Consider the following 25,423-nt stretch of genomic DNA (forward strand, 5'->3'; position numbering starts at 1 on the left):
AAAAACCCCAACCAACCAAATGACAAAAAACCCCTAAACCCCAAGCAAATGCAACCACCAAACCCATGGGTGTGGTGGGAAGGATGTACAACTCAAATTTGGGAGCTGGACTTCTCACTAGACTGGACAGATAACAGTGACTTCCCACCTGCTGAGAGCCTGGGGTTTAGATTAAAGTTCTCCTTTTCAAAGTCAGGCTTTTGGACTCTGCTGTGACAGATCCAAGTGAAGTTCTGACATTAAGTAATAGCAGGCCTCATCCAAATCCCCCTGCCTGGAACCTCACAGGGAAGTAACTATGAAGTTTGGCGAGGTAGGAGACTCCTGGCAGCCCTCGATTCCCAAGGAAGAAGCGTGTTTGGCAAGCTGTGTATGGGAAGCTCGCACACATCTTCCTCTGCTTTTGCACCTCTTAGTGTGGTTCTTTTCTTGCCAATAGGAACCCTTTTATTTCCCAAAATCAAGGCATTAACGGCATGAAATGCCACTGAACTCCACCTGTTTGCCCTCAGAGCCCCCAGGGCGGTGCTGGGACCCCGGTGTGGCACAGACGTGACCCAGAGCACGCAGCAGGTCACGGCCAGGAGCAGCCAGAGCTCCTCCTGAGCATTGTCCACAGTGCACTGTTCTTGGAACAGAGCCCCTTTTATTACAGCATATTTCTGTTAGCTCATTCCAGAGAGGAGCAAGCCTGTTCCCAAGGGGAATTGTTGCGTAGAATTGTTCTTGACTGAATTCATGTGTGGTGTTGGCAGCCCCTTCCCTTATTCAGCTTGGAGCTTACCGGCCTCGTTTCAGAGCTGAGGTGTCCCCTGGTAGCTTACATGTGAGAAGGGGAATTTTTAACCCTGACACCAAGCCCTGCATGTGCATTGTCTCCTGCTCTCCTTTCAGTGAGATGTGATTGCTGCAAGTGCAACTGTGGAGGAGTCCCACGCTGGGAACATTCCATTTGTCCTACAGAAAATGCAGCTTTGATGGATGCAAACCATTTGCAAGCAAATACAACAACTGCACTAAATGGAAAAAAAAAAAAAAGTTAATTTTTTTTCTATTTAAGAGCAGAAACTTTTTTTTTAATTTAAGAAAGTGAACTTTAAAACTGCCAGAAATGTAATTTGTTTGTCTAAGACCTTAATTGCATAACAAAATGAAAATTTTCCTTCTAAATCACTGAGTTGGGCCAACTAAAATAGTAGAAAAAAGAGAAACTTTCAGAGCAACACAAAATGGTTTGGATAAGAAAATAGGCTCACGCTAGTGATAGTTTGATGATTTCACTGTAGTGACAGTATTTCAGGTTGGCTTATTTTTATTCTCACTCTAAGCTCTTGGAGGGATTTTTTATGTGTTGTCTGGTGAGAAGTGAAGTTGTCAGCATTTAGGTATGGCATGCTGCTCCCACATCTTCTGCTCACACACTCTCTCATTTCATAAGAAATTCAAATTAAGATGGTTCCAGTTTGGTTATTTCCCCATTTATTGTGCACTGGCATCATGGAGGAATTCAGCACATCTTTGGAAACAATTTCCTCCGTTCCTGATGAGGTTTCCTCTCTCCCATCACACCTTATTAATACCCCAAGGTATATAATACTCAAACTAAATCTTTAGGAGGCCCTAGCTGTGCTTTTTTCCTGCTGTTCCATTTTGCTCAAACACAGGTTGGACTTCTTCCTCATCCTCAGAGCATTTAGGAAAAGCTGTGGAGTAACAGAAGGGTACGAAGAAGGAACAACTGACACTGATGTCGTTTCTCTCTCATCATCTCCTTTCACCTAAAAATCCCAAAGCACTCTTCCAGAAAAGCCTGGTGATGAGAGGTGCTGTTGTGTTGTTGTTAACAGCCCTCCTGCAGGCAGGTGAAAGCGTAGCACAGGTTCAGAGTTGCTGCAGAGGTGCAGGTTTCTGTGCCTGCAGCAGCAAGGACTTCTTGCCTTCTGCACTGCCATGGATTCATGGAAAGGAGATGTGGGTCCCTTGCCCAGCTGCAGGAGAGCAGGTGAAGGCAGCTGGGCCATTTATAGGGCACACCATGGTGCCTTACTGGGGCGTTTGTCCAGTGTTTGCTGCTTGAGGTTAATCTTTTGGGGTAGATAATCTTGCAGTGGGGAGTTCAGCTCTGGTGCTGCCTTTTCTCTGGTGTGTTGTTTTGAAAAATTCCCTGTCACGTTTGGTGTGATTTCCATGGGCAAAAATGCCCAGGATTCTTGCAATGAGCAATTAGCTTTCCTTCAACCTGTGATTTAAACCGGTCTCCTAGTTTCTAAAACCAAAAATGAAGTCCAGGTTGTAGGTTGTGCAATGCTTTTTTTGTTTGGTTGTGGTTTTTTTTCCTCTTTTCTTCTGAGGCTTTCTTTATTCTTGCTCTGATCAGTCGTGATAATCCTTGTATTTCTATATTATCTTCTCTAAGTTCAATAGAGGTGTTAACTAATCTCCCCAGCATTCCTGTGGGGCAGATAAAGAAATCAGAGACAAAAACTCCCTGCAGTTTCCCAGGGCCAGGCACTGAGTCACTCTGCGTGGCTGGGACTGGACCGTGGGTGCTCCCTCAGCCAAGCATCGTCCATCCCACACTGAAGGGAGCAGCTCCAGCCTAGACAGTTCTAAGTGATGAGCTGGCCAAGCCTGGAGAGCAAAGATTTTCCCCAGGATGCTGTAACACAGCTGTGGAGGCTCCCCCAGTTGAGACTCTGGTAAATGCTGTTTGCAAAGCAGCAGGTCAGCAGCGATGGGAAATGGGGCACTGCAGCGTCCCTTGCCGTGGCTGGGTTACACTCATGCCTTGGTCTGGCCCTTTGGATTTCTCCCTTTTGCCTTTTTCCCAGCAAAGCTTGCAAAACCTAAGTTGGCCAAAAGGAAAAAAAAGAAAAGGTGTGAGGGAAAATATGTTTTGGGATGGGCCCTTTTCAAAAGGGTTTTATTAGTAAAAATTCTCACAACTTCCGTAATGAAAAATTATCCATAGCTAAATTTATGCTTTTTGCTCTAAGCACGTGTGGAAATTCACCTGTGCACTTGGTTTTCGGTTCTAGTGCCCTTTGGTCATCTTCTTTGTGTCTGTACACTGCTGAGGAAGCTCACCTTGCACTGATCCTTGTTGAATCTCACACACTTCACACTTGCAATTGTGGATTTTTTTCCTGAAATGGTGAAGCATAAAAATCTGTTCTGGATTGTGAAGAACTGTGTTGCGCAGCTTTGCTGAAAACAAAGTAAAAATCATTGAGGGGGAAGCCTGAGCTGAGTTGAACTTTGCAAGAGATTTTTAGTATGTTGATTTTTAGTGTTGATTTTCCGTGATTTACCTGTGTCATTTTCATTGCACCGTGTGCTGTGTTAGCCATAGAGCACCACACCTGTTAGGTAAAGCGCGTCAGTGTATTTAACAGTTTACAGGGCCGCTCATATCTTGAAATGCCGTGTAAACACAGCTTCCTTTAATCACTGGCCTCTTGAATATAATAAACTGCTTCAAGTTTCTCTCTGGACAGTTGCATGAAAGAACAGGACAAAGCAAAACCTCTTAAAATATCGTTGGTGTTGGTTTAAGCAGAGGCAGTCAGTTCCTTCACACATAAAAATCACGTTAAGAAACTCTGTAGCGCTTTGTTATTCTCACAATTGGCAAGCTTTTCCCAAAGCGTGGCATTTCAGGTATTTTCCTTGAAGAGAAGCTGAAGTAATGCTGACCTAGACACGGGAATGGGTAAATACAGATATCTTTGGCTCACCTTTCAGGTGAAAATGCTCCTCAGCGCTCTGCAGGAAAGGCTGGGAACGAGATGCCTCCCAGGCTAACAGCATGGCCCCAAACCTTGCTTTGCACTGTTGCCAGTTTCCATGGAGCTGTGAAAACAAAGTCAGAGAAAAAAGCCAGGCCGAAGTCACTGCTGCCAGCTGTTGGCCTGGGAGGGAATAGAGAACGTGAGGAATCCGCGCGCTGCTCTGTATATGGCTGTGGAAACGGGAGAGCTCAGGGCTTGGCACAGCAGCCTGGTTTCTCTCTGGACCTCACGTCTGCAAGGTCGCTGCATCTCTCCTGAGGTCTCCCTGGCACCTCTCAGTCCAGACAGTCGCCACCAGAGCACAGCTGGAATCATTTGAACGGAGAACCAGCAGCTTGCTGTGGTGGTTCCTGGTGTGTAAATGGGTTTGCTGGGGCACGTGACTTGTCCATCTCGTAGAGCAGCTTGTCTCTTAACACCCTCAGTGCTGCAACAGCAGGGTCAATGTTTAGGTTTGGGTGGTGGTGCCTGCACTAGGCAGGCGTTCAGGGTCTGGGTTTCAGAGTGAGCCTTCAGCTGTAAATCTGATCCACCCCATCCAGCAGAAGGAGCTTGGGAAGAGCTGACATTCCAAAACAAAAGCGTTACGGGTTTTAATCCTTTTCTGGTGGATAACATTAGGTTTTGGGGGTACAGTAGGCTTTAAAAATCTCTCTGAGTGGATGATCCCAAGCTGTCCTTCAGAAGGTCTCAGTGAGCTCTGGCCCTGCAGTGTTGCATGCCTTGGGCTGGCCCTGCACTGGCTGGCAGAGGAGGGCAATCTCTGAGGCACAATCTGAGGAGCCAGCTGCATTCCAAGTGCACTGAGTCAGTGCCAGCAAATTCGTACGTCCTGACGCACCCCTGAGCTTTTCAGAGACGCTTCCCTACGCTACATGTGCCTCTTCAAACGTGAGAATTAATTTCTCTTAATTACTCGGTGCCCGTGTCAACTTTAATTCGAGATTTTGTTTCGTTTATTTCACCTGAGGCCATGTCTTTGCTGCAAGAGAAATCCCAGGTTTTGCCTGAGCCGGCTATCTCAGGGTAACATCTCCTAAAAGAAGGTGCCTTTCCTGGAGAGGCAGCTCACTGAGTTAGTCAGACCTGTTCCCTCTTCCTTTCCAGGTGTAAACTGCCAGTGCTTTTGCTTCTGGTTTTAGGTTAAAAATGCTGAAGCATTGTACAAGTGTTCCTTGTAGTAGGACACAGAATTTGTGTATTTATTTGTGTCCTCCGTTTTTTCTGCCGTCCTCAAAGCTGCACCACATTTTCATGCAAGCTGATCTTTTTCTTTGCTTCCACAGGCAATGTGTCAGCTGTAGAAAAGGACATTAAGTGAAAAATGTTTCAGTTCTACATGAGATTGTAGAATTTACTAATTATGCCCTTCCTTCAAGGTTGTCAGAAGAAAAATAGGAATGTCTGTTAAAAACATTGAGAACTTTTTTAGTTGCTCTTTCTGACGTTTTGCAATTTGTATCTCCTTAAAATGTTTGCAGTGAACTACAGCTAATTGAAGTCTGTGGACAACAGACTTGGATTTGACTCGCTATTTTAGATGGATTTTCCATCAATAAGTAAATAAAGTGGATTTTTGAAAAGCAGTCAAGGCTCTGATGATACAAATCGGATCAAAATGAGTTTTTCCAAAGAGAGGCCTCTGCATCACTTGGTGACTCTCTGTGCCTGGCCTCTGTCACTGATGGCAAAGCCACTGATAAATGCAGTTTGTTTCAGCTCTGTGTTCTGTGGGGTTCTCCCTTATTGTTACGTTTTCTGAGGGAGCATGAGCTAACCCTAAAGCATTGTAGGAAATTCAGCTGAAGTGAGCCAATGTGTGCATCATCTCTAACAACTGAAGTTAGGCTGTTCCCACTAAAACTTTGCTCTTTTTTTCTTCTCCTTCCTCCTCCCCCAGGTTTTTGCTGAGCCTTCCATCAGTCTGTTCAGCCTGGAATGCTGCAAGGGCAGGGAGCTGCACTTCAGTGAACCAGTCAGTTCTGTTCTGAGTGAGGACCTTCATTTTTACGCGCAGTCTGTGTGGGTGAGAAGTGGACTGTAAGTATGGAGGAAAGAGCCCTGTCTGTTTTGCACTGTCTCGTGATTATTGCCTTGTTCGCAGGATGGTTTACATTCTTAACTTCTGTTTCGAGGCACAGACTTTACAAGGCAGGTAGTGTAAACTCGGAGGGCCTTTATTAACGGGCTGTAAAATGCCAGCAATAAACTGCAGTGATTTGAACTACTGCAGTGGCTCAAGGAAGCTTTGAAGTGCTGACTGGTTGCCAGAGAAGCAGCAGCAGCTTCTGAGAGGAGCTCAGGGTGGATCTGACAGCTGGAACAGTAATTTGCTTCTGTTATTAGTTTAACCCTCCTCCAGGAGTGTGCATGTACACCCAGGTTCTTCTGTGAAAACATTTTACATCTGCAGAAGTGACCTTCTCGCCTCTTGCACATCTCTCCCTTTCACCTTTTAGAAGAGCCCCCAAGTGTTCTGTTTTCAGCAAGGCTTTCAGCCTCCACACCCACAGCAGCAACAAATAACATGCAGAGTCTCCTCCTGCAACTGAGAGTGGCTGGAAACTGCTGTTCTCCTAATGGGACACGCATTTCCTATGTTTATGTTTGACCTTTCCCCACCTTTTCCACACGGGCAAGGCTGGAATTTTCTTGAGAGAATAGTGAACATAAGCTTCCCCACAGAGCTTTGCCAGTTCACAGCAGTTCCCAACATTTGGGCCACTTCCATGCTGAACCTTTGCTGAAAATACAGAAGTGGGTGTGTTGTCTGGAAATTCAATCCCTCTGCCCCAGCAGTTGGCTGCAAAGGAAGGGTGATGGCTTTGGGACCACGTGGCAAGAAAGCACAGGAGGGTGAGGGCAACAAGCCAGCCCCTCCTGCATCTTTCTGCTCATTACTGGGTTTCTTCTTTTCGATGCTCCCTTGGAAAGAGACCTCCACAGCCTGTCCCCATCCCACACAGCAGACAGGTAACCTAAAGGCTGAGGGTGTCAGGTGATTGTGGGATGTCTTAGAGGGTTTGTTTGCCTGACCTGGGACTCACAGTTCAGGAAGGCAAATTCATAGGGTTTTTTGGCTCCTTGTCCCAAAGCCTGCTGTCAGCTTTAGGCAAACAGCGAAGATTTGTGTAAATACTCCGATGGCATCTTGCTGCCAGGCTTAGGTAAAAGGCTGCTTCCTGAGCCAGTTGGCCACCTCAGCGAGGCACAAACCTGGAATCTGCCTTGGCAAGAGGTGCTGGGGTTCTCAGAGGTGTGTGAGAGCAGAGCTGAGTTTTGCTTGTGTCACTGAATGCCAGAAGCACAACCTGGCTTCTGATGGTGATCGCTGTAAGTCTTTCCCCTCTCTGTTCCCTGTAAATGTCTGCTTTGAAACTGCATTCCACATGTGACTCCGAAAATAATGTTAACAGTGAATTCTCAGTGACTTGACAGAAACCATTGCAAGGAAAAAAAAAAGCCAGGAATGTGTTCAAAGTATGAGGAAGATGCAGGGGCGGTCAGGCTGCCCCGAATACCTGCTGCTCAGGAGGGGTGGGCTTTGTTTGGAGAAACAGGGACCCAGCCTCACTGCCAGGGAGCTCAGCTGGCACACACTGAGCCCTGAGCAGGGCTGGCTCTGTTTCTCTGAGCTGTGGGCACTGGGCAAAAGCAATTCCAGGTGAGGCTGTGGGTGTTTTCTCACTGCCTCAGGGCACAGAGGTCCCTCCTGTTCTTGGCAGCTGACCTGTAAAACAGGTAACCTGGGCAACCAGCACTTGCTTTGTGTTCAGAGGAGTTAATGAGTCAAGCATTTAGGAGTCACTGTCCACGCAGCAACGTGCTATTGATGTAAAACAGAAGGGATCTGTGCTCCTAGGGCTGCCTTTGTGAGCAGCATTTACTGAGCAGATGCCCAGATAACAAGGGGTCTGTATGAGGCAGTGCTTTAACTGGGTGTTCCAGGACTCAGCCACATCCGTGGTGTATTCATGACAGGAAAATCTGCTGCAGCAGGGTGTGGGCTTTGGAGCGAATACCTGTAGTGTGTTTTCAGACAAGTGGAATTGTATAAAAAGCTTTAACTGTAACAAAAACATCAGACAAGATTCTCATAATGTGCACAACCAGGCAAAGCTGCAAGTGTGGCTCCCCAGTTTCCTAACACAGGCCTGCTGAAACCAGCATTATTCCCATCTGGGCTCATGCAGACATTCTCCTTTTTGTGGGGAAAAGAAAATGAGAAGGAGAGGGGAGATGGGAAGTGTAGTTTACCAATTTTAGGCATACAGAAGACAGGTCTGAATTTCAGCAGAAGGCAGTCATCCCACTGAAATGGATGGCATTTAGCAGTACAAAAGAGGCTTGATATTAGCATCACTGTGGAGAGGTTTGGGGGCCCCCAAGAGCACAGCCCTGACCTGCAGTTTAGTTTTGCTGTGAATAACAAGTGCCCTTTCACCTTCTGTTTGTGTATCCAGGTGGATTGCCTACGAGGGATGCAATTTTTTAGGAAAGCAGATTCTGCTGGAGCCCAGGGAGATTTCCAACTGGAGTGAACACAGTGGCTGGAAAGTGATTGGCTCCCTTCGTCCTGTGAAGCAGGTACTGTAAGGCTGAGTGAGGAAAAGGGCTTTTATGGACAGGGCTTTGTGCCCAGGGATCAGTTCTACCACCAAGCACATTGGGGTGTGCTGTGTTCCCTAAATCAGGCCAAGTGATGACAGCCAGCAGCACCCCCTGGGAGATTGCTGAAGCAGAAAACGCCTCTTGTGGCAGTTACTGAGATCTATGTTAGGTTCAAAAAGGGAAACCATTCCCACTTTCTTGGTGCCAAGTTTTGTTTTTCTGAATTGCTCATTAGCATGTCCTGTGGATGCTCTATTTTTACATTTTTGCCATATAACAATATAATGAGGAAACCAATTCCACATTGGCTTGAATCGTAATTAACATAAATGGAAGCAAGAGCAAATTTTATTGTGCTGTAGCCTGGATTTCCAAAAGAGGCAAATGCAGTTCCCTATTGTAATAAGTTAGCCAAGACTCCATTTTTGTCATGCAGGAAAAGCCAATTCTTTATTTTCAAAACTCATTTTATACAGTTTATACCAATTGTGCCTCGTGTGCAGCTTTCATTGGTTCATAGATTTCTTGCCAATTGCTCTGTTGGTTAGTAAAAGGTATTCTACTTTTCCATCCAGTCTCTCTAGTCTTGTATTGTTTCCATGTTTTCTCTACTGATTCTCATGGGACAAATCCCTTGTTACTGCAGGGGCATTTGTTTTTCAATCCAAGAATAGGTTGTTATGCTAACGAATTTTCATACAAAGATTGTTTTTGCATGGGAACTTGCAAATTACTTAGCCTATGACTTCTTCCAACTCTGGCAATTTAGCAGAGCAGGCCTGATTTTCTGAGGCCTTTCTTTTATAATTCTTTTACCTGTCACGACAGTTCCCGTCAGGTGTTCCCTCTCTGCCTCACCCCAGGTAATTCCAGTTTGAGTCTCATTCAAAGGTCCAGGTCTCTAAACCACAAAGAGTAGCTAAACACTGCTGCTATAAGGTTTTGTTTATGGATGCTTGGTGGGAGAGGGGCCTTATTGTCTGTAGCTCAGCACTTAAGTTTTAATATGGAAAAAAAAGATTTAAAGCTCCCAGGAAAAAAAAGCTGTGCTGGAGTTGGGGTTCCAGCAGAGCTGCCCTTTATTTGCATTGAAATCAGCAAATAACAGAGCAAAAGCTCAAACCCTGCAAAATCCTCTCTATTTCTTGAGTAAACCAATAAACAGGGATACCAGGTCAGTGCCCTGTTTTCCATGTATGCTCAAAAACACTGGTGTATCTCTCTGCCACATATTCCAGTTAGGGCTGAAGCTGCTGGATATGTAACTCAGTAGGTTTTGTGTCCCAAGAATTAAAAGCTTGTGGAGTGCAGCCCATTTACTGCGCTTGGAACGAGTGAAATGTGCTGAACTAGGCATCTCTGCAGATCGCAGGAATTAAATTCTATAGCCATAATTACATTTAAAACAAAAAAACCCACCCAAACTTATCTACCATTGCCGTTTATAGTTGCCCATCTGCATGTGAAAAACCACTTTCTGTGCTTCACATGCACATTTTGTTTCCAACCAAAAAATTGCTGAACATCCTCAACTGAAAACAAAAACGGAACATAGAGTTTAGGAGAGTTTGGAAGAAAGGTGGGAGGGGAGGCCCTCTCCCATCAGTTTGCTTGATGTCTGTGTTGTCCCTCTCTTCCCTCACCCTCTGCAGCCCGCAGTGTACCTGAGGGTGAGGAACAGGGCGCAGGGGCAGTGCCTGGCCGTGGCTGGGAGCCTGGCGGACGTCAGGGCCACCTCGGTGTGCGCGGCCCCGCGCAGCAGCAGCAGCTCCCAGCTCTGGCACTACTGCCGGGGGCTCCTCAAGTCCAAGGTGAGTTTCAGAGTGATTTTCTGTTAATGCTGCTCTTGAGGGTCTGGTATTAATATCACGAAAAGCTGATGGTTTAACATTAAAGAAATGAAGGAACGAAGACCACCAACCTTTGATAAGCAGCCGGTCGGGTGTTGAATATTCTGCTCCTCGCTCGCTTCCCAGGGTTTTACCAAGCACAGCACGATTTCCTGCCATGTGCTCAGTGCCTGAGACAAGGCAGGCACAAAACTGAGGCTCTGTGACCTGGATCTCACTGCTCTCCTTGTTTCTTAGGCCAACAACGCCTGTCTGGATGTCATTGGGGGCAGAGACGTGCCTGGGGCCAAAGTCGCCCTCTGGACAGAACATGGGAAGGACAGGCAAAAGTGGAGACTCAACGAGGATGGAACCATCAGTTCATACCTCAGTGAGCAACTGGTGCTTGATATTAAAGGTATTTAAAAAACAAACAACTCTGAACCTCACAGGTTTTAAGTGTGTTTTTTGATTAAAGCTAGAGTCCAGATTCCAGGGTTGTGTTTTTCTGTACTTAAGGTCAGAAACTGAATGCTATCTTTCCTATGCAGTTGCTTAGCAGTGGGAGAAGAAACAGCAGGGCAGGGAGGAGCAGGGAGGAACCTTTCTCTTTTGATTCCAGAGGTTTTATTTTGTTCAGATCAATGGTTGTGCTTTGGGGAGTCAAGTAGTGCAGATGGCAAGAAGTGCAAGTTACAGGAGACAAATTGGTGAAGGAAAATCAACCTCAGAACAGCTCAAAAAAAGAGAAAAGGAGGTAAAAAAGGAAGGCTGGTTAAAATGGTCATTGCTCAGTTGCAGCTACCAGCCCCCTACCTCATGAAATTGCTATTCTTCAGCTGATTTTCCTACTTGGTCACACTTCTCAAAGATAGTGCATGATTTTTTATGAGCATTTTTTTCAGAAGCTTTTCCTTCATGACTTCCTTTTGTTTTTAAGGAGGAAATTACTACGACAAGAATCACATCATTATGAATCAGCCAATAGAAAACAAACGTTCCCAGAAATGGGATATTGAAATATTGTGAGTAAAATCCACCCCACAGATGGACTTTTTGTGGGCTACCAAGATCTAGAGGGGGAAAAAGGAACCTGACTACTGAAGTCACACACCACTGGAAGCATTAGCAGCAGCTCCTCTCTATTTTCCTTCATGCCAAGCACCAGCTCCTAAAAGAACTGAATTTTGCACAAACCTGGAAGATGGGAGGTTGATCCAATGTCTCGCTGCAGGGAAGCTGATTCTGCAGAGGCTGCTCCTGTGAAAGTCACCATTACTCTTCCTCTGAGGTACAAAAGGTAAATGCAGAAGAGCAGGCAGAGGTCCTGCAGCACAGGAAGTGCAAGAGCTAACAGGGGAAAGGCTCTTCAGAAATGCTGTCTTTACCTTCCTCTGACACTGCTGGAAGCTCACTGAGGAGTGGATGCACTGATGAGCTTCAAGGAACTGGAGTTGGGCTTTTACGTCCCAAGTGAAACCATTTAGGCTCCGAGCGATCCCGAATCGCGTCTCATTAAAATGCAATTGATTCTGTGCATAAAGACACCTTTGAACTGGAATTGCAGCTCATCATGTGAAATGAGGCAATACAGGAGCCTTTCACCCTCTAAATGACACTGGTAAGCCTTTGTCTTCTCTGCTTTTAGCAGCACCCAGTTCCCAGAGCAGCGTGGCTGCACCTCGGGGCCAGCTGATGGGCCAGAGCTCGGTGTGCCGGGGCTCTCCTCCATTGCCACTCTATGCAACCACAGCTAGAGCCAGAGAGCTCTTGGAAAGCTTTCTCCTGGCTCAGCGCTGACCAGCCGCAGCCCCTGGCAGGCCTGTGAACTCCTGACCTGGCAGAGAAGGCCCTCAGCTCCCTGGCTTCAGCGTCACTAAATTAATCTTCACTGAAAATATTTTTTTTCCCCAGCATTTGTATATTCAGGGTATGAATTTCTAGGACTATTTAAAGAGTTCAGGTAAGCTGAAGACAGATATTTGAGATTCCAAAAGCTGTGCCAGCTGTGCAATTAAACAGGATCATCCCCAAACGAAGACGTAACTCTAATTTTGCCACAGAAATAAAATATATGGATATCTATTTTTATATGAAATGGAGTTCTAAATAGTACTATTTAAAAAAAAAATCTACTTGCACTTACTATTTTACATTTTAAAATTATCATAAATCTGCTGTTTGAGTAACAGGTCCTCAAATGTATGTATATATTTTTTCAACTAAAGCACTTGTTAAGCTTTTTTTTTCCATATAAGTCAGTACATCAAGTGTTCTGCATGTGACTTTCCATGTGAAATTTTAAAAGCCTGTGTAAAAAGTTGTAGTCTTTTAAATGAAGAATGACTAAATCATACTTGGTGTCTCAGTGTTACATAACTAAGTAAAGCAGGCTTTTGTACTTAAGAGACCTTGAATGTAAATTGCTAAAAGCATGTATATTTTAACTGTATAAAACTTTTTAGGAGAAACAATTTGCTGGTTGGCTTCTTTTTAAGCAAACTAAATAATAGTTCTCAGGAGATGTTGAGCACATTCCTGTAAAATACTTCTTTTCCAATGGCCAGAAAAGGGAGATAAGTGTATTGACGATGTGGCTGTGCTGTTACATGAGACTGCATATTAAAAATCAGTGAAGTATTAAAGTAACTGCACCAGTCTCATCAAAACCCACTCAAGTGAATACTGAAGATACAGATTCTAGCTACAGGCTTTTGGGTTACTTTCACTTGAAATTGGTGCTGGGGGAGGTAGAGGAGAAATAATTATTGTTAGTTTATTCCAGAGTTTGGAGAAGGTGTTTTCTTGGGCAAAGTCCTCCCCCTGTGGCAACAGCACACGCAGCTTTTACAAGGAAGCTTTTGTTCTGTCAGGGTAATCAAACAGATTTTCCTGCTGATAAATTTTACAAGTGAACAGAAAAAACCCAAATTAATGTTTTAAACTCCAAGGTTTTGGAGCCTATTCCATGGATAACTTCAGATGTCCTCCACATCCCAGCAGCTCTCCAGAGGTAAGGGGACACCAAAGCACTGGGGTACTTAGGAGTGACTTCATCCAGCCACAGACCTGGAGCTGTGCCTCACTTACCTGTTCTTCCCCATGCCCAGTTTCCCACAAGTGTGGCAGGACAGTTAACATTTGGCACCAGGAAGTTGCAATGCTTTGTTAGCACTACAAACCAGAGGCTGGATGGATTAAAAAAACCCTAATTTAATAAACCTTGCTCTCAAGGTCTGCTTAACAGCCAGGAGCAGCTAATTCACAGAAGCATCAAAGGACTTCAATCAGACACTCAGTCCAGAGTGATAAGGCAAGGTTTTCTTTCTCTTCATCTGAGGTGAGCTTCAGCTCTTTAACGTCAACAGCGCTGCTGCTCCAGATCTGCCTCAGTGCCTCCAAGTATGACAAAGGGAAGCGCAGCCCATGAGTCTGTGGGGAAAAAGAGACAGAAGAAAACCCTTCAGGACTTTATTACACAACAGGGTGTGAGGCTGTGGGGAGGGAGCAGCAGGAATGTGCTCCATTCCCACAGCACACTCGTGTTCCTGAGAGCAGCCTCCAAATGATACAGCTTGATCCAGACCTGTTCTACTTAGAAGTAACTCTTCCATGCTGTAAGCACACTTTACAAGGTAAGGATGTTTGTGGCCACATGTGACTTCCTCCTGTGGTTTCCACACAGAAGGAAAAAAAAAAAAAAAATAAATTTACCCTCTTACCTGACCCTACCCATTATTTTAGCAAGGCCACAGAGCTTTATTTCTAACTGCGGTCTTTGGGCACAGCAGCACAGAGGAGCTTTATTCCCAGGACTCTTTCTTTTAAGGGCAGGAAAGAAGATCCTGGGATGTGCCTGGGCTGCTCAGTGTCCAGCCTCAGCTCCAGGGGAGCAGTGAGATTTTCTTCAAAAGGAAAATGAGTGCCAGGCAAAAAGGCGAGGCTGTGCCATGTTCTGCCTCTTTGGTGGAGTTGTGCAGATCCTAAAGATATTTTAAAAGAGGGAAGTCTTTACTCCCAGCCCTGCACAGGGCATTCCAGTGCGTACAGGAGCTAACACAGGTTTGACGTGACAGAAACAGGGTGCAGTGATCCCATGGAATGTGTGCTACATCTCCAGCAGCCTCCAACAGGCCCTGCTGAAGGACACACAGCAAGAGAAGCTTTGAGCTGCTCCAGCAGCTTTGTTCACTGGGCCATGGGACATGCACAAGACATCCTGTTAGCACTCAAGTGTTTAATTAAGCACGAGATCACATTACTTAGTTCTACTGTTCACTGCCTGTGTTGCAGCTTCAGTTCATCCAGGTACTCTGAAAAACTCTGGGTGCTGAAGAACACAGCCAAACCCACAGATCAGAAGATAATTTTTGGGCTGTGTTTGCAGGAACAAACCTGTGCCAGGCCGTCCTCACTGGCAGTGTCATCCTCTGTCCCCATCATGTGAGTTTCTCTCCTGTTCTTTAAGGAATGATAGACATAAACCATCTCCCTGCGAATTTCATCCTAAAAGACAGCAGGAAAAAAATGGTCACAGGTGATCCACAGCCTCAACTGAATGACCCAACAGCCACCTCCCACAGCAGGAAGGGACCCTCCAAAATACTCTGAAAATTTATTTACAGCCTTCTGCCTTAAAACTGCCCCTGCTGGAGTCACAGGACCGATGCTGTGTAGAACAGAGGCCATTTAAGGCACCTCTCCTAGGAAGTCTTAATGAACAGGAGTGCATCGATAAATCTCCAGCCTGAGACAGAGCTGTCTCTTAAAAATCACATGCCCATCATCAATCCTTGGTCAAGGCCATGCAAAGCAGTTGCAAAAAATTGGGGGGGAAAAAAAAAGAGTTTCCAAAACCTACACGGTCTCACAGCACTATGGACACAAATTAAATGGAGGAGAAAAATCAGAATGTTGTGGTATCTTTTTCTTGAAACAATCCACTTGCTAAAAAAACAAACCAACAAACCCCCAACAAAAACCCACAAGCTTTTACAAGATAATCCATCCTGTGTGTGTTTCCCACCTACCCCTGTTTTTTTCTTTTTAAATTAAAACAATAAACAAGCACTTCTATCATTTCATACTAATAAACCTTCACAGATAAGCAGCAGTGCAAACACAGAATGATGTGAGATGCCAGTATCGATGTTGTGGAACGATTTGTAAGGGCCGCTGTTGCCCACTTAGGTACAGAGATAACTCAGTAGTGAAGACTAAATGCAACCAAGATAATTCCCTCTCTTCAGGAACCCTGATTTTATAACTTCTTCAGGCTCTTAAATACAGAGTTTAAAAAAAAAAAAAAATCTATTATAAAGAGCTACAGAGGCCATTTTAGCTGCTGTAATGACCAACCCCATGTGATTCAGATAAAACCCATGCAGAATTGCAGACTGAATATAATTCTGTAGCTCCCTCCAGAAGGTTGGAATGGGCTCAGCAAACAGCCCCAGGATCTCCTAACAGCAATGATGGGATGCAGGATCCAACCAAGCAGAACTGCACAACCCTTTCAGTACAACAGAGCAACAGTTCACATGCCTCCCACTCCCCACCCCAGGCATACAAGGGGGCTTCTTATACTTACAGCATTCTCTTGATCTGGTTCTACAGTGATGACAGCATGGTCTCTAAACTGCAGTCTGATTTTGCTATCTATTTTTGGCAATTTCCCACCTAGGAAGAATAAATTCTCCCTTAGAAAAGGACAGAAACCAGATGTGATACAAACTGAGCCCCCGTGCACAACCCATTCTCTTGTAGCCAGATTTTTTTTGTTGATCTGTGTTTCCACAGCCACAAGTTCTCAAACTTGTAATGGAAGGAGAAATGAGAAAGATTTTTAATTCTAGCATAACCTTTATTTCTGTCTAAGGGAGATGGATAGTATCTCCCACCAGATACAGGGAATTGGCCAGGAGAGGTGTGCAAACACACACAGAGCCAGGCACCACACAAAGCTGGGCCTAGAGTGTAACCTCGGCCTGCCATGAAATGCTACAAGTTTTAAGAGGCAGACTTAGCCACTACCAACCATAACATCAGCCAGTTCTGGGAAGTTCCAACTCTACCTGGAGTCAAGGGATCAGAGTCACGTCCCGAGAACGGCGGCAGGCGGTGCATAATGAAATCCTTCTTCATGTCGGATGATCTCAGCTCCCTGGAGTTCTCCAGCCTGTCTGCAAGCCTTCTCAGGAGGCTGCTCAGCTTTTTGGTGCAGTCAGCTGTGCTCACCTGCTAAACATCCACAAAGAATTCAAGCTGAACAGACCAGGCCTAAAGCAGTGCAGCAAAGCAGTGCAAATCTGGACACTGCTCTTTGATCCTTGCTTAGTCCCAAACCAAGGTTTGTTTCTTCTACACGTTCCCTGTTCACATATCAAAGCCGAAGCTCACCCTCCTTGCTCTGGGGCTAAAGGATTTGCAAGTGCAGTTGGAGAGACCCTTGCTCCTCCTGCACGCTGACGAGCCGAGCAGCAGCAGGACAGGACCACCATAAGGAGGTCCCACAGCAGTTCACAGCTTCACTGACCTAAAGATTCAGAAGCTGGGCCTGAGAGAGCTTTTTCTGTCTGACAGATCACCTGGATGCACCATTATTCCCCGAGTCCCATCTACTAACCATGAGCAGTTGCCTTGGAATGCTTGTCCGCAGCGCCACGTCCTCTTTTGCTGTATCAAACACCAGGCCAGGAATTGCATCCAGTAAAAAATCTCCCCAAGAGCTGAAGGACAGGGAAAAAAAAAAATACTGAAATAGTTGCACTGAAATAAAACACAAATCCTACTTGTTTTTCCTAACTGGTGTTAAGATGCAAAACAATTATTACTTATTATGATCTCTTGGTTTTTTTATCATGTCTACTCAAATGCTTTGCTGTCTGCTACCCCGTGGGAAGGAAGAACTCTGGCCAGTAAAAGGAATTGGACATCTACTTCTCTGTGCTTCTCCTGCCCCCAGTTTCCATCTGCCAGCAAACATCTTCAGCTGCTCAGTGCTCTTCCAAACTGCCCAGCTTATCCCACACACGCACACCTCTCTGCCTGCTGGGATCTGGTCCAGACAAACTCCGCTTCAACAGAGATGTGCCTTTTGTCTTGGTGCCTAAAATTACCTGGAAGTGCCAGCTCCAGAGCTATTTTCAAATTCTCTTCAGTTTCCCAAGGAAATGTTTCCACATCATACTTCCATCTCCAGGCCAAATCAGAACACCAGGACTGCTGCTTATTTTACCTACACTTGCTGACAGCAGGGGCAGAGGAAGGCACTTCCACTTCATTGCCAATAACCTTAATGGATGATGATTCCACTTTTGAACCTTGGAAGAAGAGCGGTCTTGAAGCTTTTCCTGCTCCTCTGCTCACCCATGACAGACATCCCCAGGGAATGTGCTCCTGACAAGGCACGCACTGGGCTGGCCTTGGGCTCGGGCAGAGAAACTGCACTGCCTCCACACGAGGCTGCAGATCTCCAGCAATCCCACTACAAGGAGCTGAATCCTTGGCTTCCCAGCACTGCTTGGCCAATAAATCCATGCAGATCCAGCTGGACAAACCCTGCCGTGCACAGGAAGAGTGACCAGCAGCACTGACACCCTGGGCTTCCACAGTGGCACAGCTGGTGGTTAGAGATTCATCTCACAGTTATCTAAAATATGCCCAAACTTGTCCTGCCCTGCTTTGCAGCTCACAGAAATCCTTCCCAATCCCTAAGTCAGACCAGTCACTCCAAGCCCAGCACCTGAGAGCTGATGAAGTGGCAGCAGCAGAATTTTTCAGTGTTTTAATGGGGGAACAAGGACCTGAGCTGTGTCAAAACAAATCTGACTCTCATGCATGGGGCATAAAATGAAAAAGATTAGCAGAGAATATTTGCATGGATGAATCTGTCAGAAGAGGTGTGGGTGACCATCAAATTCAGGAGGAAACCTGATGAAAGGAGTAACTCGTGGCTCTTTATCTGGATTATGAAATGAACAGCAACTTCAGCCACTGGTGAGGGGTTTTTTAAGGACAACAGTGAGTTTATCTTCCACATTAAAGTCTCCAGCTGGTAAATAATAAAAAAAGCAATTAAAAAGCAATCAAGCTTGCTGCATGAAAACCTGGCAAAGAGGCTGCTTCAAACAACAATGGTCTTGCTTCCCCCAAACCCCAAACCTTCAATTACTGCTACCTCAACACTTAGATCCTGTCCCTAACAGCAGGGCACCCACGTAACAGTGGGTATCCCATACACCTATATTCCATGTCACCACACCTCTGGGGGAAAGCTGGCATGCCCCATCCCTGCAATGCCCACAGGAAAATAAACCATTGAACAGGATGGAGACAGGAAAGACCTAAGCGGAGCTCCTTAGAAGGTTCTTTTATTTTAAGTTTCTTCCTTGAAACACCAGCTTTGGGTCTCTATTGTTCACACACATCATCTGGCAGAGGAAAGCCACGGAAAAAAAGAAATAAAGAGGAATTACTTGTTTTGGTAGGTGCTGATGGTCACGTGTGTTGAATAGGAGATCCCATGAGGAGTGTCAGCCTGGTGAATAGTCCCTCTTGGGAAGTACAGTAAGTCACCTGGCTGCAGGAAAATGAAAGGGAATTGAGACGTTTAGGCCACTTGGTCAAAGCTTACTGTAGTCCGGAGAAAATACTCTCTGAGCAGACAGAGTGACAATGTATATTCTTTGAAAATCACAAAACTGAGCAATTCTCCAACGTACACTCTAATAACATAAAGCACTCTAAGCCAGAAGTCCAGCACCTCAAACTTTCCAATCTGTTGTCAATATTTGCTCTACACCTGTCTGCAAACGCGAGCTTTTAACTTGCTAGAACATGCACAGTCCTGCTGAGCTGCAGGAAGGGGACAAAGAAGCAGCTGAGATGACTGCAGTGGTAATTCAGTGCCCTGGGAATTTTGTCTGATCATATCAAAAGAACAGGTCAGTGTTTCACAAGAAAAGCCAAATGGTCCAAAAATTTTAGTTAAAACACTTTAAAAACAAGTAGATCCTTCCTCCTCCCTTATCTTTTCATCAATGTAAATTAAATATCTCCACAGAAAATAATACAGATCAGGGAAGTCAAGACAAGAAAGAAGTGCAAAGCACATGAAATTGCCTCCACAAAGGAAAAACCAGTTTACTCATGGCTTGTCCTATAAATAGCAGCACAAAGAGCAAGGTGAAACATATTGCACATAAAGCAATAGTGATGAAATCTGATCCCATTTTAATCTTGGGGTCCTTAAACTTGGTCACATCAGCTACTTCTAAGAGCCCACCAAACACAGTTACTTTTCTTGCTACCACAGCCCAGCCCACCTGCAGCAATTAAATTGTAATAATACCTTTAATATGAATTCATGTGTGGGACTCCCAATCCTGTCTTCTGGCTCAACGTTATACTCCCGAGCCAAAGGCACCGTGGGTTTGTAGAGTCGCCAGTGCTTCTCTCCTTCCAGCTGAAGGATGAACACCTGCAGAAGACCATGAATCCAAAGCTTTTTGGGGGGATAAGTAAGCCCTGCTGCCCCTCACACAGCCAACTCATCAGATGTTTTAATTTATATTTATCTGCCAAGTCTCTGGAACCAAGCTAGAAACCAGGGACAGAAACAGTGGCGCAGGTTGCTTTTCTGACAAATACAAATTATCCCCTCCCCTGCTCTCAGCTACTCCACAGCATGGCAAATACAATTCCTTTCACATTACCTTTTAGATATCCAAATGCAGGAATTTACATTTGAGCTAAATTCTTGTACTCTATTTAGAGACAACAGAGAGAAGCGTTGTGAAGTGCAATCTGTTTTATCCCGAATTTGGAAATCCTCGTTTCTCTCCAGTCCCTTAAACCCAGCCATTACTGTCAGTACATTTTCAGCAAAAATATATAAGGAAACACTTGTAAATAATTAGCCTAAGTTTTCAGTGGCAAAACAGAACTCTTTTTAGAATGTTTCTTGTAGGGGAGAGGTGGAAGCATGCACAGAGGCATCCCCAGCCAGGAGCCCACAAAGGCTCTCATGGACAAGGCAGTGCTGTCCTACCTCGACATCATCGTAGTGAGGGGGAAGGCCCTGAGACCCCTGAGGAGTGATGTAAACATTGGACCCCACCAGAGACCCGAAGTAACACTCCAGCTTCTCCTGAATCTTCCACAGCTCCTCCTATTGAAAAAAAAAAAAAAAAAAAAAAAAATTATTATGCTGTTACTACTAAAGAGCTCATCCAAGCCTGGCTGCCAGCAGCCTGTCACTGGGGGAAAACGGTGACATCCTCACAGGAACACACAGCCTGGGAAGCAGTTTCTCCTCAAGGCCAGCATTGCAGCAGCAAAGGAGATGTGCCATGAAAGTAATGGGTAAGCCAAAAACTCTGGTGCCTCAGCAGAACACTGATGTTTGCTCTCCTCCCTGGACCAGGCAAAAACGAGGCTAAACAGAGGACAAAGCACCCATCATCCCACATGAGTCAAAGAGAGAATAACCCAAAAGTTAGACACCTTTCACAAGTGACTCCAGTTGCTTGGGAACATTCAAGCACAAACTTTACTCATCCACACCCAGCATGTGACAGGGAAACATCAGGAGATTCCAACAACTGAGATCAGGCAGTGATGCTACACGTGGGACTCGGCTGTGTATTTGGGTCCCACCTCACAGTCAGACCGTGCTGGCACCTTGGGACAAAAAAGGATTGACTGAATCAAAGCACCTACAAGTATCCAGGTCCTTTACAACTGTGCAGCACCACTGTCTCCTTCCCATACACAAAGGCTGAGGACACTCAGCTAAAATGGGGTGGTCACTTCCATGGTGCAATTTGTGCTAATCCATTGGCAAGAATGGTGGAGTGCCCTGGAAAATACCTGACGCGGTTTCACACCTCACCCTTGATCAAAGGGACATGGTACAAAAGCCCCTGTTTGCATAAAGAAAAAGTGGGGCAGAAGAGGCAGTTTAAGCACAGATGCCTAATCATCAATTATATGCATTTGAAAAGAATACTTAATATTACAGAAAAACATTATGGCATGAATCAGACTTTGTCCTTAGTGCAGAGCACTGAAACTTGACGGCCAGTGCTGAAGTATAAAGTGGGTTTTAATACAGTTCATGCAAAGATTTCAGCAGGCCATGAATGCCAGCCTCTCCTGGGGGCAGATATGAAGCCACGTCTAGTGCCGCTCAGCAAAAGCTACACCACATTATAAAACAAGCATTAATTGCATTAATTACAATGAAACAATCTCACCTTAAATCTCTGAGGCTGATGAAACTGTATTGTCGCCTTTTTCTGGTCAAAGTCCTTCTTCAGCTGCACGTAATTCACTCTGCCTTCTTTATTTAACACCTTCTTTTTCCCGTTGACACACCTGCAGACGTTCACATCTCGCCCGTAGTACAGGCCCTGGCTGCACAGCTCCTTCAGCTGCGGCAGCTGGAACAGGGACTGGTAGTAAGCAGCCACCAGGACATCATTTCTCTGAACAAGCAGTGGCTTCTGCTCCCAGTACTCCCTGAAAAACACCTCTTCGTCGACGGGAGAGATCAGGCTCCTGAAGAGGCTGTCTGGGCTCTCAAAACTCAGGACTGATGGAGAACCAGCTGTGTCCAGCTTGGGCCGTTTACACTGTGCCTCCTTTGCCACGTCAGCAACCTTCCCTCCTTTCTTGGGCATCTTCCTGGCCAAGAGGAGACAGACCCAGAACAATCAGCCAGAGGTCACAGGCCCAGGGCAGCAGCTCTTGCCTTGTCCAGGGGATATCAAACTATACTGGGAACAGCTGTGGCTTCAGGGGCTCACTGATTGCTCCAAGCAGGCTCCAATCCTCTCTCAAACCTCAACAAACTCCCGAGGGCTCTGCTGGAGCTCACAGCCCACAGCTGAGTTCATACTAAAGAGCACGTCATGAAACCCAGTGGGTCATTACCAGTGCAGGAACCCTCCCACACAAAGAACCTGTGGGCAAGTGGTCCTCTGGAGCAAGAGCTGCGAATTATTAAAAAAAAAAAATCAACTTGGCTTTAAGAGATTGAGTGGCAACATGCAGAGGGAGCTGGAGAGAGGGGGCAGGGTCAGAAACTTGTGTTCTTATTACACTTCCTTCAACAATAAAAGTTTACAAAAGAGAGAACATTGTTAGGCCTTTCTGTTGATGCTATGTAATTACTAAATCTACAAGCTTCTAGATTGAGTCTTAAAATGTACCAGTTTAAAACCCAAAATGCCAAGGTTCTGCTTTGATTTCTGCCAAGCTGTCAAAGCTTGTGGCTTACGTAGAATAAAAATAATTCTTTCATACAAGTACCGACATTTAATTTTAAAGCTGAAAGTCATTTACTTTGTTTTTCCACAGTACATTGTGTACAATTATGCAAGAATAAAAAAGTTACTTCACAAATGCTTTAGCTGCCAAGTTCTCAGGAAAGTTAAGGCACAAATCAAGTTAACAGTAGGTCTAAAACCATGTGCAGGCGACTTGCCTGGAGTCTGCTGCAGCACTTCCTCCCCCAGGGCTGCAGCAGAAGCCTGCCTGGGGAGCTGAGCGAAGCATCCTGAGGATGAGCCAGCACCGAGCCCTGGGCAGCACAGCCTGGCAGCCAAGGCTGGGCTGGCCACCCCAAATTGGCTCTGGGCACGTCTGAGCGAGTCTGAGAGGCCAACCCATGAGGAGTCAGAACACGCTGATGCTTTCACTTCCCAGCAAAAATGGCAGCTTTACTCCCAAAAGCAAATGCTATCCATGTACTGAGAGGCTTTTACTTGCACGGATCCCTTATCCTGAATCTAAACTCCAATTCTGGTGTTTCCAAGCAGCACTAAGCTCTGCCATGCAGCAGGACACCCAGCTGATCCCCCAGCTCCTGGAGCAGCCTGTCCCCAAAAGTAACCTGTGGTCACCTCAGTCCTGGAGGAGGGAATTCACATCACCACCTTCCCAGCAGGATGGACATTCCCAGCAGCAGGAAGCCACTGTTCTTCATGAGGCAAGGGAATGCTTAAAAACTTAAAGACTGAAAACTAGCCCCTGGCTGGCAGCAAGATCTGAAAATGCTGCCAGCGCTAGGATCTAAAACTGGTGTTCTCCAAACGTCAGGAACATAAATGCAACCAACCCTGAACTGATTGTTTTGAATTCCAGACAGAGAGCCATCATTTCAACCTCTCAGCTCCCTCAGATTGATCTAATGAAGTTAAATTCACGTCTGTACTCTGCACAGGGCTCTGCTTCATTTACACCAGGTGCTCCTCCGTAGTGTTTTGTTAGTTATCACAGCTGCAAACCCGAATGGTTTGGGTTGGAAGAGATCTCCTGGCACAAACCCCCTGCCATGGGCAGGGACATCTCCCACTCGATCCACTTGGCCAAAGCCTTATTCAACCTGGCCTTGAACACTTCCAGGGATGGGGCAGCCACAACTCCTCTGGGCAAGCTGCCAGGGCCTCACTACCCTCACCAGAAAAAAAATCCTCTTTTATACCTAATCTAAACCTACCCTCTTACAATGTAAAACCATTCCCCCTTGCCCTGTTACTACATGCCCTGGTAAAAAGTCCTTTTCTCTGTCTCTCTTACAGCATTTAAGAACTGAACAGCTGCAAAAATATCCCTGGAGAGCCTTCTCTCCTCCACGCTGCACCAGCCCGGCCCTCTCAGCCTGTCTGCAGAGCAGAGGTGCTGCAGCCCGCTCATCACCTTGGCGGCAATGCTCTGGATTCGCTCCAGTCCTTCCCAGTCCTTCCCGTGCTGGGACCCCGGAGCTGGGCGCAGCTCTCCAGGTGTGGTCCCATGAGAGCGGGGCAGAGGGGCAGAATCCCCTCCCTCACCCGGGCTGCTTCGGGCCCCGCCCGGGACACCACCGGCTCCGGGCGCTGCCGGATCAGCTCCCGCTTCCCACCTGCCCGCAGCCCCAGGTCCTTCCCGGCAGGGCTGCGGCAAGAGCCGAGCAGCAGGAGGGGCCCGACCCCGCCTCGCTCGGGGGCAGCTGCTGTCGCCGGTGTCGCCCGCACAGGGACACGGCACGCGTTCCGCACGGCCCGGCAGCCGCCGGGACTCGCTCCATGGGAAGCAGCGGGAATACAGGCGGACACACGCGGCGGCTCCCGGGACACGCAGCCCCGCCGCCACCCCTCCCCTTCCTTCCTCTCCCCTCCCCTTCCCGCAGCCCCGCACTCACCCTGTGGGCGGGAGAGGGGGTGGGAGGGAATGGCGGCGGGGCGGGATGGAGCGGACGGGCCCGGGATGGGGCCGGCTTGGCCCCCGCGCCCCGCAGGATGTTCCCGGTGGAAGCGGGGGCGGTCGCTGCCGCGCTGGGTGTCACGGGAGGAGACGCTTCCGGGCGGCCCGTAGGAAACGGGGCGCTGTTCCAGTGTTATTCCTGCGTGTGTGCCGACAGGAACGCGGCAGTGTCGCCGCTGAAGTTATTCGGGGGAATTGAATTCTGATTCGTACGCACAACAGGGTCCGGGCTTTAGCTGCGCGATCTTTTCCTGGACCAAAATCCTGCTCCAGAGTCCCCCCTGAGGCCCTCGCAGAGAAATCTTCAGAATCCTTACCGAGCGCACGAGAACTTCCACGAGTATTTTTAATTACCTTTACTAAAGAGGCCTGCTAATGATTTAGTTTACACTGGGGCTAATGACATCAGAAAAAATGTCAGCTAGGCTCTGCTACAGCTTTATTCTTGTGTACTGATAGCTTGAAGGATTATAAAACCTTTAAGGATGAAGTTGTCCGGACTTAAAAAGTTTGCATCACCTACCCTGACGCCCGCAGGATGTTTTCCTATTACAGATGGGTGTAGCAGCAGGTGTTAAAAATCGCGAGGCCACATCCTGCACCTCGGCTGATCACAGGAATCGTGACAAGCTGTTATTTCTGCTCCAGAAATCCAAAGTACCCTCAGCACAGCTGCCCGAGTGCCACCAGGGTGAGCACTCACGCGAGTATGTACTTACAAAATGCCTGTGGTGCTTTAACGCGCAGCAAGTGTTGTGGGGTACAAAACCCACGCCGTGGGACTGGCTGCAGAGCCAGCAGGAATGGGAAATTCTTGTGGATACCTTTTTAAAGACTTCCGTGCTGGTCTGCAGAGACAAATTGACTGAAAGTATTTATTACCATACCTGTCAGGAAGCTAACACACACTTCAGGGGGTCATGGGACCTTAGCCAGCCCTCTAGC

The 25,423-nt window shown here is 46.6% G+C and overlaps 2 protein-coding genes across 5 annotated transcripts in view; one reads left to right on the top strand and one right to left on the bottom strand.

The window, feature by feature from the left end:
* Window positions 1-13,279, top strand: part of CRYBG3 (crystallin beta-gamma domain containing 3) — an 80,391-nt gene extending 67,112 nt beyond the window's left edge. The window contains exons 18-22 of the mRNA XM_040057209.2: window positions 5,692-5,831; window positions 8,255-8,378; window positions 10,055-10,213; window positions 10,490-10,649; window positions 11,172-13,279. Coding sequence (XP_039913143.1) covers window positions 5,692-5,831; window positions 8,255-8,378; window positions 10,055-10,213; window positions 10,490-10,649; window positions 11,172-11,260 — 672 coding nt within the window. The 3' untranslated portion in view covers window positions 11,261-13,279. The remainder of the gene's footprint in view (window positions 1-5,691; window positions 5,832-8,254; window positions 8,379-10,054; window positions 10,214-10,489; window positions 10,650-11,171) is intronic.
* Window positions 13,280-13,424: 145 nt separating this feature from the next.
* On the bottom strand, window positions 13,425-24,554 carry RIOX2 (ribosomal oxygenase 2). 4 transcript variants are annotated; one of them, XM_040057214.2, is made up of 10 exons: window positions 24,417-24,554; window positions 21,490-21,919; window positions 20,283-20,402; window positions 19,584-19,712; window positions 18,709-18,812; window positions 16,857-16,959; window positions 16,306-16,471; window positions 15,822-15,910; window positions 14,627-14,737; window positions 13,425-13,663 (listed from the first exon to the last, which is right to left on the bottom strand). In XM_040057214.2, the coding sequence occupies exons 2-10, from the start codon at window positions 21,913-21,915 to the stop codon at window positions 13,505-13,507; spliced, it is 1,407 nt and encodes a 468-aa protein (XP_039913148.1). In that variant the 5' UTR covers window positions 21,916-21,919; window positions 24,417-24,554; the 3' UTR covers window positions 13,425-13,504. The 4 variants fall into 4 exon arrangements, with proteins under 4 accessions (XP_039913148.1, XP_039913149.1, XP_039913146.1 ...); XM_040057215.2 differs by having other exon boundaries at window positions 21,490-21,915; window positions 24,417-24,515; XM_040057212.2 differs by lacking the exon at window positions 24,417-24,554 and adding an exon at window positions 23,936-24,054 and having other exon boundaries at window positions 16,306-16,468.
* Between the last annotated feature and the right edge of the window lie 869 nt (window positions 24,555-25,423).

The sequence above is a fragment of the Hirundo rustica genome, chromosome 2 (assembly GCF_015227805.2).
Source record: "Hirundo rustica isolate bHirRus1 chromosome 2, bHirRus1.pri.v3, whole genome shotgun sequence".
Taxonomy (NCBI): domain Eukaryota; kingdom Metazoa; phylum Chordata; class Aves; order Passeriformes; family Hirundinidae; genus Hirundo; species Hirundo rustica.